The 14,413-nt window shown below is 42.7% G+C and overlaps 1 protein-coding gene across 1 annotated transcript in view; it reads right to left on the minus strand.

Annotated features, from left to right (window-relative positions):
• Positions 1-7,157: 7,157 nt before the first annotated feature.
• Positions 7,158-14,413, minus strand: part of LOC145393433 (low density lipoprotein receptor adapter protein 1-like) — a 28,555-nt gene continuing 21,299 nt past the window's right edge. The window contains exons 3-6 of the mRNA XM_080267530.1: positions 13,865-13,995; positions 12,802-12,974; positions 12,345-12,525; positions 7,158-9,117 (exon numbers count right to left, since the gene is read on the minus strand). Of these exons, the coding sequence (XP_080123656.1) occupies positions 9,013-9,117; positions 12,345-12,525; positions 12,802-12,974; positions 13,865-13,995 (590 nt within the window). The 3' untranslated portion in view covers positions 7,158-9,012. The remainder of the gene's footprint in view (positions 9,118-12,344; positions 12,526-12,801; positions 12,975-13,864; positions 13,996-14,413) is intronic.

Genomic DNA, 14,413 nt, shown 5'->3' on the forward strand with positions numbered 1-14,413 from the left:
CCATCCTACATAATGTCAGTACTGCTTGCAACTTTTTCTCCATCTACAATTATACAAGTTTTATTCATGCCTCCCTCCCTACGTCTATGTTTGCCTCCTTTTTTTACCTCCTCTCTGGCTCCCCCCCTACCTGCACTCCATTCTCCCTCCCTCCCTTCCTCCCTACCACCTTCCTTCGCTACCGCCATGCCACCCTCCATCCCTTCCTCCATACTTCCCTTCCTCCTACCTCCATGCTTTCTGCCTCCCTAAATCTATGCCTTCTCCCTCCCTATCTCATGCTTACCTTCCTCTCTACCTGCGGTTCTGTCTCCCTGTCTCCATTCCTTTCTCCCTCCCTGTCTCCATTCCTGCCTCTCCTCCTATCTCCATGTCTGCCTTCCTCCCTACTTCAATGCTTTTTCCCACCCTACCTCAGTATCTGCCTCCCTCCCTACCTCCTTGCCTGTCTCCTTCCCTATCTCCATGTTTACCTCCCTCCCTCCCTACCTATAACCTCCATGCCCCCCACCCTCCCTTCCTACTTCCATTCCTGTCTCCCTATCTCCATGCCTTCCTCCTTACTTGCATGCCTATCTCCCTCCCTCCCTCCATTTCTGCCTCCCTCTCTGTTTCATTCCTCTCCCTTCCTACCTACATGGCTGCCTCCCTCGCTACCTCCATGCCTCCCTCCTTACTTCCATGCCTGCCTCCTTACCTGGCTGCATGGACCTCCCTCCCTCCCTTTCTCCATGCCTACTTCTCCTCCTACCTTCCTATTTCCACGACTGTCTCCCTCCCTACTTTCATCCTTACGTCCTTCCCTATTTCCGTGCTTGTCTCCCTCCATTCCTCCATTTCTCCTTCCTTACCTCCATGACTACCTCCCTTCCTTCATACCTACCTCCCCCCTACGTACCTACATGTCTCTCTCCCTACCTTCATGCCAGCCTTTCTCTCTTCCTCCATGCCTGCCTCCCTATCCTCTCTTTCTCAGCCTTCCCTCTTGTCTCTATGAGTTTTCTGGCAATATTTCCCTGGCAACTCTGCCTGGAGCAGATTCTCGGGGCAGTTTAAAAAAAAAAAAAAAAAAAAAAAAAAAAAAGCTATAGCAAGGCCTTTGCAGTCGCCAGGAACAAGTCACCAGCAATCCTCAAAAGTGGACGACAAGATCGAGTTGTCTGGGAAAAGTTGAAAAAAAAAAAAAAAAAAAAACGTTCTTTTGACACCGCCATGGAAGAAGAAAACACTTGCAAACACAGTGGATGAAAGGAGGAAATGATTAGTAAGGCAAAAGAAAAAGAAAAATGGATGAAGGGTGAGAAGATGTATGAGGGAGCAGACTAGGGGCGGTATTTAAGTGGTCGAAGAGATTCCGCAGAAACTTTTCCTCAGGGATTTATTTTGTCTGCTGTACCCTGACATCCTCTTGTATGTCATTGATGCAGGTGTATCTTAAAGTGAAATAAATATGTAATAATCAAATAAATCGCTAAGGAAGAGGTGTTATAAAGTCTCTTAAGCCACCTGGGGTATGGCTTTAAAACTTTGCCGTGACCATATCCCTTACCTACCTGCCTTCTTACCTCACTGACCACTTTCCCCTCTCAGTACCTGTCCCCGTCCCCCGCCATACTTACTATCTTGCCTCATTCCACACATTTTTACCTCGTTTCCAATCCATGCTTGCTTTGTATTCCCTACCTCTCTTGCTTGTAGCTTGTCGCCTGTAAACTGCTATGCCTTCAAAGTGTCAACTTACCTACCAACCAGCCTACCTCACGGTGTGATTGCCCTTATACGTCCCTTTTCGTCTGTCTCAACTATCAACAATAATATCTTACCTTTATATCTATAAATAAACGCATATATGTTAAGTAAACCATCACCATCGTCATAATCAGTCCTGATTTTTTCCGCACCAATGACTGGGACGAGGATAAAGTAAACTATAATTGTCTACTTAATATCCCAACATTAACAGTATCACACAAATACACAAACAAACAAGGCGTACTCAGACAGTATAACACCTGCACCAACCAACTAATCTAGGGATCAAATACTTGAGTTTGCCTTGTGACCTTAACCTTCTTTAGATTACTTTCAAAATCAAATTACTTCATTCCCGCGTACCCTTTAACACTTCCACCAACTGTGGTTCAGATGAGATCAAAATAATTTCAGTTAGCTTTGTCAAATGACCTTGGCCTTTGATATTTCCTTTTGCCCTTGACTTTTGATTGTTATCAATATTGAATATCTTTATCATTGCTTTAATCTGTATCGTTCCACAAAGTTTAGTCAACATCGGATTAAAACTATTTAAGCTGACCTTGACCTTTAACTTATTGTTCTTAAAAATTAGGTCAACCCCTTGGGTGATCCTCAGCTCATCCATCAACTTTGATCCAAATCAGAATAAATCTGTTTAGTTATTTTTTAATAAAAAGACACATGGGTCGAATTTTGATCTTGTCCTGTGACCTTGATCTTTGACCGATTTCTTTCAACTAAATCCCTTCTTCATGCCCAACCCTTAAGACTCCATCAAGTTTGGTTCAAATCAGATCAAAACTGAGTTAACCAGGCCCCGTGACGTATGCCTTTGACTCTTCCCTATGATCTTAACCTTTGACTATTTGATCTCAAAATCGAACCCTTCTATTCTTGCCGATTCCTCAACTCTCTCGAAGTTTAGTCTATATAAGATAAAAAGTATTCAAGCTGACGTTTCCCTGTGACTTTAGGTTTTACCCCATTGCTCTAAAAAGACAATAGGTTTACTCTTTGACTGACACTCGGCCCTTCCACCAAGTTTTGTTAGAATTAGATCAAAATTGGGTTACTTTGCCAAAACACACACACACACACACACACACACACACACACACACACACACACACACACACACACACACACACACACTGATCAAACCTTCATCTTGCCTTGTGACCTTGACCTTTGACTGGTCGGTTGCAAAAATTGAATCACATCATTCTTGCTTTATCTTCAACCCTTCCCCCAAGTTTGGTCTAATTTGGAATAAAACTGCTTTCGATGATTTTGCTGGGACCTTGATCTAGCCGTCTGCCCCTAACCTTCGACCTATAATTCTCAAGAACAATATGTTTACATTACTCATGGGCTAACCTTCATCCCTTCCACTAATTTTAGTTAAAACTGGATAAAAAAAAATTATTTAGTTTACACACACACACACACACACACACACACACACACACACACACACACACACACACACACACACACACACACACACACACACACACACACACACACGCACGCACGCACGCACACGCACGCACGCACACGCACGCACGCACACGCGCTCGCGCTTCAGTCAAAATATAACACTCGTTCTCCTTTCTTGAGCGAGGGTGTAATTACAGTATACATGATAAATACTTTATCATCATCATCACGACCTTTTTTCACATATAAATATGGTGCAAGGATGTTAAATACATGCATACACACATACATGCATACATTCATGAACCGTTCATATACAGATGCCTGGACACATTGCGTTTAAAAAGACTGGCCGTCATAAGCAGTAGGAAATACAGTGAAAGTTCCAGAGTTGGCCTGTTGCATAAAAGAAGGATTGGGAATATCGGTAAACTCTTGCATCAGAGAGCTGGACAGAAAAGGGTGAGAGTTTGCTGTCTGACGGGTACTACGCGCCTGCCGTTATGGAGGAGGGATGCAAGCAGAACGCTCAGAAAAGCAGTGACCATTGAAAAAAAAAAAAAAAAAAAAAAATGAATATACAACAATCTTTGGAATTGTTGTTGACGTAATTATACATTTTATTTTCACCACCACGAACCAATAATATTCTGCTTAGGAGGGCACCATAATAGTGGATAAGTTACATCATCGACATCAACAACAACAAAAACCAAGAAATTGTTGGATCAAGCTGATTCGAATGACTGAAGGGGGAAAAAAAAGTCCTGTAACTAATGGGGTTCATCAGTGATGAGTCTGACACCTTTAGTGTTTTTGTAAGCATTGTCCACTGGCAGGGTTTGGTTGGTAAAACTGTTTCTGCTTAAAAAGTGCACTCGCCACAGCGGTTGCCTAACTTCCCCGTTCCGCCCCACCCCAGCGCATCCCATTGCCACCGCCCTCACCCCGCCCTCGCTCTGCCTCACTGTAATTAAAGTAACTGCCTCACCCTCTCATAACAGTGCTCCTCTCTTAGCCTAAACCTACACGTAAATATTCATGCTTATAATATTTTCGTTATTCATGTTTATAATGTTTTAGTGGTAGGTGCGGGCACTCACTAGCCGCTCACTCGATGTAGTGCTGTTCTGGGTTGCCTGCCCTTTCCTCTCTTCCCTTCTTCTTCCCTTCCTTCCTCATCTGTCTATCTATCTTTCATTCTTTCCTCCTCCCTCTTTCTGTGGGTCACTTTACATTGAGTGACAAGCCAAATGGTTTCCTGTACACCAGGAAAACCATTTACTTAACTTGCCGGTAACCATATAACCAAATTATGGCGCCTGGTGGTTAAGTGGGCAATTAAGGCACTCCAATCGGACTAAGCTGGTGCAGGTTTATATCCAAGGTATGGTTGGGGTTTATTGCTCACGTAATGCCACTCAGGGATGAGTAAGGCTGGTCACTCATCTTAAATGTCAGGACCATCTTGCCTAGCCCCGGGCTCCTACGTTCCTTATGGGGCAACACTGGATTAGATGATATGATGATGACGATGAATATAATGTTTTATGTTGTGGCAGATGAGGGCGGCTACTAGCCACTCACTCGATGTAGGCCTACTTGTAGTTCTGCATACAGGTGACTACATTGAGTGGCAAGCTAAATGGTTTACCCTCACCCAGGAAATAACTTTCTACGTTGGGTGGTAACCATATAACAAAATAACGAATGTGGGATGACCGTAATTTATTGCTCTCATAATGCCACTCAGGGGCGAGTAAAGCTGGTCACGCTAATCTTAAACGTAGGGACTTAAATTGTAGCCGCGTACTCCTACGACCTTGATGGAGCAGAACAGGACTGAGCTAAGGGTGAATGGATATAATGTTATCTGTGCATTCTCTTGTTCTGACCCATCAAACATACTCTAAGAGAATTTCGTCGAACAATAGTTATATGGGAATCATTTTTCCATCGGAACAATTCGCGCCACTGTGCAGCTCAGACATAAAGGTACGACGTGTCATTCAAAATTATATACGTTTAAAAAACCTCTCATTTGCAACTCCACAGGATTAACCAGCATGAGTGCTCGAGCTGTTACAAATCAGTTATTTGCAAGAGGAAAGGTGTGGATGAAGGTGAGGGTAGGAGTGGGGGTAAGGTTGCTTGGAATACTCGGAAGGGTTACAGGGGTGTGCGGCGTGGGAGAGCTGAGGGGGACGTGAGAACCGTGTGGTGAACTACCCTACTTTCATCACTCCGCCGTGGCGCTCCTTCCCTCTCCCTCAGGGCTTACAGTTAATTTCCAACCGTTCACTCAAGTCTCCGTGGCATGTAAGACCCTCGTCCAGACTACTCTGTAATAACAGCTCCTTACTTATTCTACCCAGCGTGAAATAACTAGCATCGACTACCGTTATTAAGCTTCTGCAAACAACAACGCCCAGCCTGAACTCCATCTTCTAAGAATCTAAATTCTGAAGTAAAGAATTTCATTACTTTCTTCTTACACAAGCCGTATGACTTTCACTTTGAACATGCAGATTCATGCATCATATTGTAAAACTTTTGCAAGAATTGTATTACTGGAACATAGAAAGTGACATGACACATAAGACAGCTACGTCGCCAATCCAGCTCTCCCCCGTCGTCTGTCAGGACCACCTGCGTGATGATAGTGGGTGGACACGGAACTCTTGTCTGAGATTTACGAATTTATGATCAGTTCCCTGCCGTACCCATGATTTGTTTTTGCAAGAACGGCAGTGACTGGAGAATGAAGGCTTCACCCGGATCTGTGGTACTTCACGCAAAAATCAGTCTTACGTATTGAAAAATATCATTCGTGAATCTCGGCCTTGGATCATATGGGTCAGGACTAGTGTCACATCCAGAGAATCTGTGTGTTGCGTACAGTGGCGGCCGGGGGAATGTATAGCTCTTTAGCGGGTCAGGACTGAGTTCCTCACCGCAGAGTTTACCGTTATGCATGGCGGCAACACATACATTACTAAAGTTACCCCTCTCTCTTCCACCCATCTCTCATGTAAGATCAAGTATACTGTAAATTCAGATATTAATTTCAGCATTACTTAGGGACAGAGAAAGTATTAGGAAGAAAGGAGAAAATATGAACTGATTAATGAGCTCAGCAGCCAGCGACCTACTTCTTTCCTCACTCTACTCACCAGCAACCATCTGGTGTCTCCGGCGCGGCCAAGGTTGTGGTGTAGCACTCACGAAGACCCGGTAGTGCTGTTGTCGATTCGCTTCCCTCTTCGCTCTTGTCACCATGCATAGTTGGTGCTAATATCGCTGCTAGCTATCCACCTCATATGAAAGCGACTGTTGTGGTACAGCAGTCACGAAGACCTGGTAGTGCTGCTGTCAACCTGGCTCCAGAGCTATTCACTCTTGTGACGATGCAGATGCAAGTACAGATGTCACAGCTGGTTTTCCACCCCATCTATTGTGATGACAGCTGCCGGGAGTGAAGTCCGGATGAGGTCACGTTTCGGAGAATCAGCAAGGGAGAAACCAATCTGCAGGCTCTCAGAGGGTGCGGTGACTGTGTGGATGAGTGGTTGCAATGGCTGTGATAGCAATGGCCAGACCCGGACATCTCGCCTCCCACGTGTTGCTCTGCACCTTCGCTCTTTCTCCATCACCGTGAGAGGCTGGCTGTAAGTCGCGCCTGAGTTTCACATTGATTAACTGTAGTCAGTATTTTTTGTTCCATCTCTCTCAATAAATAACTAAACCTGCTTCCTGGCATGCTGGGTCACTGTAGCTGTGGTTGTGGTTTTGTGGGTGGCGGGTCCAGGTCGGGCAGAAACTGCTGTATTTGCCCTCCATAAACAACACTCCCATATGTGAGTGTACAGTAATTTTTCCATTGAAAGCCTTACGTGCCACAAGTCTGAGGCTTCAAGAGAGTCACTGCACGGAATTGTTTGGTGTGGTCTTGACAGGATAGTCTAGATGTCGGTTATTGCTCTCTAAGTTCTACTTCTTTCCACCTCTTATGTCTACTTTTAGTTTCTTCCTTCCTCTTCGAATATCTTACAATGCTCCCTACGTTTTCCCCGTCCTCCTCTAATATCTCTTAATTTGTCTTTTAGTTTTCCCTCCTTCCTCTTCTCTTGGTACCCTTTTTCCTCCTTTAACATCTTTCATTATTCCCTGAATTTTCTCTCCTTCCTCCCCCAGTTAACGGAGCCTCCCCCTGGCCAACTATACTACAGGACAGCCTTAGTTAATATGATGTAAAATCTTTGCAATACCTTGGTTTTCTTACGTAACTTTCACCTCACCTTCCTCTTCCTGTCCCTTTTCGTGCCCGTCTCTCCCCACACCTTTATCAGTTGTTATCTCCGCCGCTTATAACATGGTTCAATTACGTCAGACCTTCAAAGCCTCATGGATAAGCCAATGATAAGAGCCTCGCATAACTTGATAACACTGTTGTCTTTATTGCTCTCCTCTATCCCCTTGTCTCTTTTATTTAATTTTGCATTATCTGAGTAATTTTGAAAGACGTTTAATTTGCCTCCGCCACCGAAGATGAAGATGAGTCAAGGTCATGTTTTCACCTTTCTACCTGAGTGACTGTCAACCGGATTAAAGAAGAACTGATTAAAAAAAAAAACAAGATGATAATCTGAAGGAATGTTCCTTACTAAGCCAAAGAAGCTGTGGTTAAATTTTGGTGAAAGTACTTGAGACAGGAAACTGTGGCAACTTTAAATTCCCGCTCAAAACGGCATAGTAGAGGTTTGAGTGGTCTGCCGAGGAGCCCATCTAAAGCTTGTCTGATACTGAGCCTTAAATTACAGTTTTGTTCAGTTATAATTCTTATTTGCAACAGGTGCCATGATAATGAAAACGAGATTTCGTCTGAATAATTGTTGTCTTACCCATACTCCCACTTACATTAGTCATCCTTTCATCTCTCCCTCAGTGCACCTGTTCCCTTCTGGTCTACCGCATCATCATACTTTACACTCCTCTTCACCTTTCACGCCTCATTATGGTCATCTGTTGAGTTTATGCCATGTCCCACTCATGCCATAGTCTAAGCTATTCCTCGCAGTGTGTATTATTTTTACAGGACTGAATCAGACTCGTAATATCCCATCTTCTGTTTCTGTATTATCGTGTGTGTGTGTGTGTGTGTGTGTGTGTGTGTGTGTGTGTGTGTGTGTGTGTGTGTGTGTGTGTAAACCGTGATGAAAGGTGGCGGTGTATGCTTCACACAAGAATTTTCGGGATGATTCGACAGTTTTTCTCACTCTGATTCTATATTCGTATTTGAATTTTCAGCGGTGATTCTAGATATATTTTTTTCTGAGTCTTCACTTTCCTTCTTGCACTGCACATTTTGGTGGTATTTTTGCTTCCGAGTTTCCTTACACGTATTTTGATTTCTTTTACTAGTCTCAGTGTGCTCTTAGTTTTGCACTTCTACTCCCACTAATAAATATCTCACTTTTTTATTTCCACTGATTTTGTTTTTCAGTTATCTGCATTTATTATTCAATTATTCTGATTTACTTTATGATAATGGTCCACTCTTCTTGGTAGCTGGTTGCTTACTGGATTTTCACTGCTTATTTTTTATTTATAATTTTCCGATTTCTTTCGGTTATTTCTGCTTATTTTTCCCTTTTCCTTCTACATTTTATCTCACTGGTTCACTATTCATGGTAGACAGTCTCGTTTTCCATTTCCACTGAATGTATTTTTCAGATATATATTATTTTTTATATTTCATTTATCCTTATCTAGTTTATGCTAAACATCCACTATTGTTGTTATCTGCATGGTCCCTCGCTAAGCCTCCGAGTCAGCCTCCTTCAGGTCCACCTCAATCTCCTCTGGGGAGCGCAGGTCGATGGCGAACTTCTTGGGCTTCTTAGCTGCTTTGTTGCCCTTCACCTGCACGGGAGAAGAGGCTTTTAGTGCTTCATCTATGGTGTTGTTGACTGTGTTACTGACTGACCTACTTATGATGGTTTAGGGCCGTATTATGAAAACGGAGACCGCGAAGGCATAAAAAGCCCTACATTTTTGAAGATCGTTTTCGAAATACTTGTAACGAAGTAGGATAACCAGCCTGCATCTCACATACCACAGTGTGATCAGTATAGATGCAGAATGATCAGACATTTTATATTATCATCACATACTTCGTCAAAACTTGAAACTTGTCCAGTCATTCGTGCCTACTGTTTTATATTATGGCATGTGTTGGTTTAGGAAGTATTCTCCTTGGCTTAGGAGATTTCGTAACATCTCTGCCTCAGCCATTTCTCATACACATTACACCTTACTATCTTCTGGTATGTTCTGCAGGAAACTACATAGATATGATGGTATAAATAACACACAAGGGGATGAAGATGTGAATATTGATGAGGAAGAGTCATTCCGAAGTCTCCCATGCCAACCGGGATACAGGTCTGTGTTTGTCATATAGGGTATGAAAATATTTGTGACGTGCGTATTTTTACCTCGGTCAGCGAAGTTGGAGGAGGTTACGTATTCACTTATGTGTGTCTGTCTGTTTGTTTGTTTGTCCATACGATATCTCCAATAGTTATCAATGAATTCCAATGAAATTTTGTGGATGGGTGGGCCTTTGGCCAAGAAAGAATTGATTAAGTTTGGGGGCTGATGAAGATCCGGATCCGGATCCTGCAGTGACTCTGGTGGAGGTATGTGCTCTCTGAGTGCATTCTAGTTATCACTATGGTTCTTTCACATTAAAGTGCCCTTGATTTTTATCCTTTTGTTTCTTATTTCATCGCAGCTCACTGGCAGAGAAAAAAAAAGTTACTGCTACGACTCTAGGTCCTTTCCACAGCATTTTTGTGTGACTAGTATAATGTTGTACTGTTACTATATTGTTAAACCCAGCATTCAAGACAGAGATGGCAAAGTTAGGCCAAGTTAAAGTAATTTCAGCGCATTATTCACGAAGATTTAGGGCTCTGTGATTTTTGTGGCAAAGTATGCAAAAATGTGTTTAAGTAGCCTGAGTAGTTTAACCATTTTACTGAATGGATTTCTGACTTCATTAAATTATCGAGGTGCCCGGTATGGAAGTATTGGCTGTCTGCTCTATGTTACCCAATAACCAGTACTGAGCTGGTGGATCTATTATCGAATCTGACGAGTGTGCTCTGGGTAACTGAACATAATGAAGTCAGTTAAATCACAGAGGATTACGTTGTTCCCAAATCGACAGCGACCCCATTCTGAAGACGCAGTTCATTCCTCCGTAAGTTACTGGGCCTGAATTCACAAACAAACTTACAATCAGTCCTCTCTCGTAACTCGGATTTACTTTTGGGTGAAGGACGAGGAGACGTGAGTTCTGTTTCTCCTTATGCCTCTTGTTCTTCCTTCAAAAACAAGTCCTAGATAATCAAATGAGGAGCCTTATCGTAGGCTTTATTATTACTATTATTATTATTATTATTATTATTATTATTATTGTTGTTATTGTTGTTGCTTTTATATTTATTATTATTATTATTATTATTATTATTATTGTTGTTGTTGTTGTTGTTGTTGTTGCTGTTGTTATATTTATTATTATTATTATTATTATTATTATTATTGTTGTTGCTGTTGCTGCTGCTGATGTTTTATTGGTATTATTATTTTTTTCAGGAAGGATGTGGATTCTTAAAATTTCTCTCGCTATTCCAACAAAATTAAATCGGAGTTACATAGGGGAGTTGGAAGCATATTTATCTGTGAATCAGGGTCCAGGTACAGAAGCGTGATTTGATGTGATGTGGCAGCGTCATGTAAGCAGATAAATAATTGTCACGAGAAGACTGGAGTGTCAGTTGATGTAAGTGCTGCGAGTTAGCAGGCCAGGGCTTGTATTTATCAAGGATTTTACCATTTTCCAGGATAAACAAATTTCCGTAACAGTGTACTGTTATCAAAAATCGTTTCGTGCTCATGACTTATCATATTAATTTTCACTCTAGCTTGTGTGTGAAGAGTATGGTAGGTGTATGAATAAAGGTAAATGTATAAACCAGCAATCTTATGTCCAACTGAAGCTCCAGGATGTTTGGTTGTTAAGAGGAAGGTGGCTGTATGAGTGAAGACAAAAATATATACAAACTACTTTATACACAACCGAAGCTCAGTAAAGTTACTAGAAACTGATATGAGGCTGTGGGAGTGAGATAAGTTGTTCACTTTAGTTTGGGTGTGAACTGCAAGATAGCTCTGCAAATGAAGACAAAACACAAACGAACATTCACATACAGCACAAGAATGTTAGTAAATAGGGATTGAGGCTGTGGGAGTGAGGCAACCGCTGTGTGGCGAGGCTGCAGCTGGGGTGGTGTCGGAGGCAGGCAGAGGGAGTGAGAGTCTGACAGTATCGAGCTGGGAGGACGAGCTACTGCAGACTTGAGTGTGTGTGTGTGTGTGTGTGTGTGTGTGTGTGTGTGTGTGTGTGTGTGTGTGTGTGTGTGTATAGTAATTTCGGCATATTTATTCATCGCAGCCAGTAGATGAAAATACACAGGTCCTTAATGTAGTATCCTAATCTACGGGGATCAACCTGCTGCTCCTGGCTGCTCCTGAAGAACGCCGACACACTACCAAGCCTCATCGAGACTGAAGTGAGACGTAGGCACAAGGGGACAGACCGCCTAATCTTTACTCTGTTGAGTTTCGAGCCCTTGTAGGTCTGCCACCACAGGTCCACAGCGTGCCTTGAGCTAGGCTTGACAGGTGAGAGTTCACCTCACACACGTAAGCAGCGCTGCCTGAGCAAAGTTCGAGCTCCTATCACTTGGATTGGAAGGCGAGTGCTTGATGAACCGTGTGTGTGTGTGTGTGTGTGTGTGTGTGTGTGTGTGTGTGTGTGTGTGTGTGTGAAGACCAATTCTAATGTTAACGGAAAGCAAGTCCATCTATATACTGACATTTCAAACATAAATTTACATCGAGAGAGCGACAGTAATTTAACTAATTAAAAAAATCTTTAATCATAAATTTTATGGTGTTCTTTGCTGTTAATAGATTTAATCAAGTTACTCCTTTCACAGACACTACATGCTGAGTAACTGAGTGTAACTTTAATAAAAAGAACTATAGTGAATGAGATGGGACAAACAAAATGCTGTCACCTCCTTAGAGAACTGCTGGAAGGCCTGTGCGAGTGCAAAGGTCAGTTTGCGGGCGTTATGGCGAGAGTCGCAGACGAAGGCGTGGCACTGGAAGGGATGCTGCGTCTTGAGGTTGGTGGCGTCCTCTTTCACTACTATCATGGCGAACACACGGGTGTACACCAAGTCCTGCACGCCGTAGCTGTACAAGCAGGTCATCCACACGAAACATTACACATTGTAATAACAGATTATAGTGACAAAAGTATTTCATCTTTCACAAATGAGTGGCCTTCATATTTCTCAGCCAAGTAATGTTCGTATTTCACAACTAACCTTCATATTTCATGGAGGAATTAAGTTCATATTTCACATACGAGTCTACTTCACGCTTGATAAGTGAGCCATTTGCCCCTCATGGCAGGTGTTGGTCCTGCCTAATGTCACACATGTGCAGCCAGACTGCTGTAATACATACCTAATGACATCGATGTTGTAGAAGCCGCCCTCGAAGTCTTTGTTAACGTTCTGTGGCATCTCTGCGATGTTGACGCCCTTCTCGCTGACCGTCATTTTGAGGAAGGGCAGAGTGTCCCCGGCCTTCAGTTCCTTCGCTCGCGCCACCATCTCGTCTACAGGCTTCCTTGTGTGCTGTGGCGCCAATACTAACACATATTAATTCCTCAATTCCATGACGTATTTTGTATCTTGTTCTTGTTGTCTCCAGACGATTTCATTTAACTCAGGGAGGATCTCAAGTAGTGAAGGGGTCAATTAAGGCTATAATTAATCCCTCTGGTTCGAAAGTCTATCCTAGGCTGAATAAAATCGCCAGAAGGTAGCAATATGAACCCAATATAGTACGGCAAAGGATTCCAGAGGTTAAAGCCTGTACCTTTAATCTGTCTCACTATTCAAAGTAATCTACGAGTATACCTGAGATGCTTATTTATTTAGTGCTCATAAATGTCAGCCAATAACCCCTTCAGCCAAAGGACGTTTTTTCATCTTATTCTTGCAGTCCCTAGACGAATGCAATCAGTGTCGGAGATGTGCCTTGTACTGACGAGGCTAATGGAGTTTCTGACCCCCCCCCCTCCCAACTATGACAGTACCTTCCTGAAATGAATGAAATCGTTTGGCGGTGTCATGAATAAAACGAAAAATACGTCATCGCAGTCAAGAGGTTAATATTTTTTATTCTAAAATTTCACTACTTCCCCTTGCTTTCAAATCTCCTCGTGAAAATCTGCTTACTGCCGTGAACTAGATACCTTTAGACCTTACGTGCAGTTTATAAATCGGCTCATAAAGCTAGTCCGTACAGTCAAGGGTAAAAGCAGTTCACACCAAGGACATGACCGTCACTTTTCTCCCCGTCTCGTCACATCAAGAATGAATGGGTAATGAAACATACCAGTCCTCTCTCAGCGGAGGAATATTAGCCAATAAGTAAAGTGAGAAGCAGAAGAGGTGAAAAATTAAACGACCTTTTACCCTTGATTGTACAAAGGTCAATGTAAATAGATGTGGCACCTGACCTTGATCCCCCAAAGCCCCCCGGCATCACGACGTCCCAGGTACTTGACAACAAACTCCTGCGGCAGAGGCAGAGCTGTGGACGGAGGCTGCTGCGGCTGCTCCTGCTGCGGTCGCTGCTGTTGCTTGGTATCTGTGGTAGACTCGTGCGTTTAATCACGTGGCTATTAAGTAGACTCTATAGTCGTTTTACCTGAACGTGACCCAAATTTCTGTCCTTTTCCAGCTTATTTCACGTAATTCAGTGACAGAATGACGTTAGTGTGGTTCTAAATCCTCTCCACAGCAGTCCTTCGTGACTAGCATAATATTTTAGTGATCATCTCTCTTTACAATTTTAGGCCAAGTTAGAGTAAAAGTGGCACTGTTAGTCAGCTGGTGTAATATAAAACATTGTTGACAATGGACGAAAACAACAAACTAGATATCATCCACCTGGAGGCAGCGTAATAAATGATTAACAATTACATATTTAGGGCGTACAGTATACTGTAGGCTTAATTTTAAATACAAGCTCTATACATTAACGAATTTAATGACAAACCTAGGAA

The sequence above is a fragment of the Coenobita brevimanus genome, chromosome 24 (genome assembly GCF_032717465.1).
Source record: "Coenobita brevimanus isolate Jiangsu-jjx chromosome 24, ASM3271746v2, whole genome shotgun sequence".
Taxonomy (NCBI): Eukaryota; Metazoa; Arthropoda; class Malacostraca; order Decapoda; family Coenobitidae; genus Coenobita; species Coenobita brevimanus.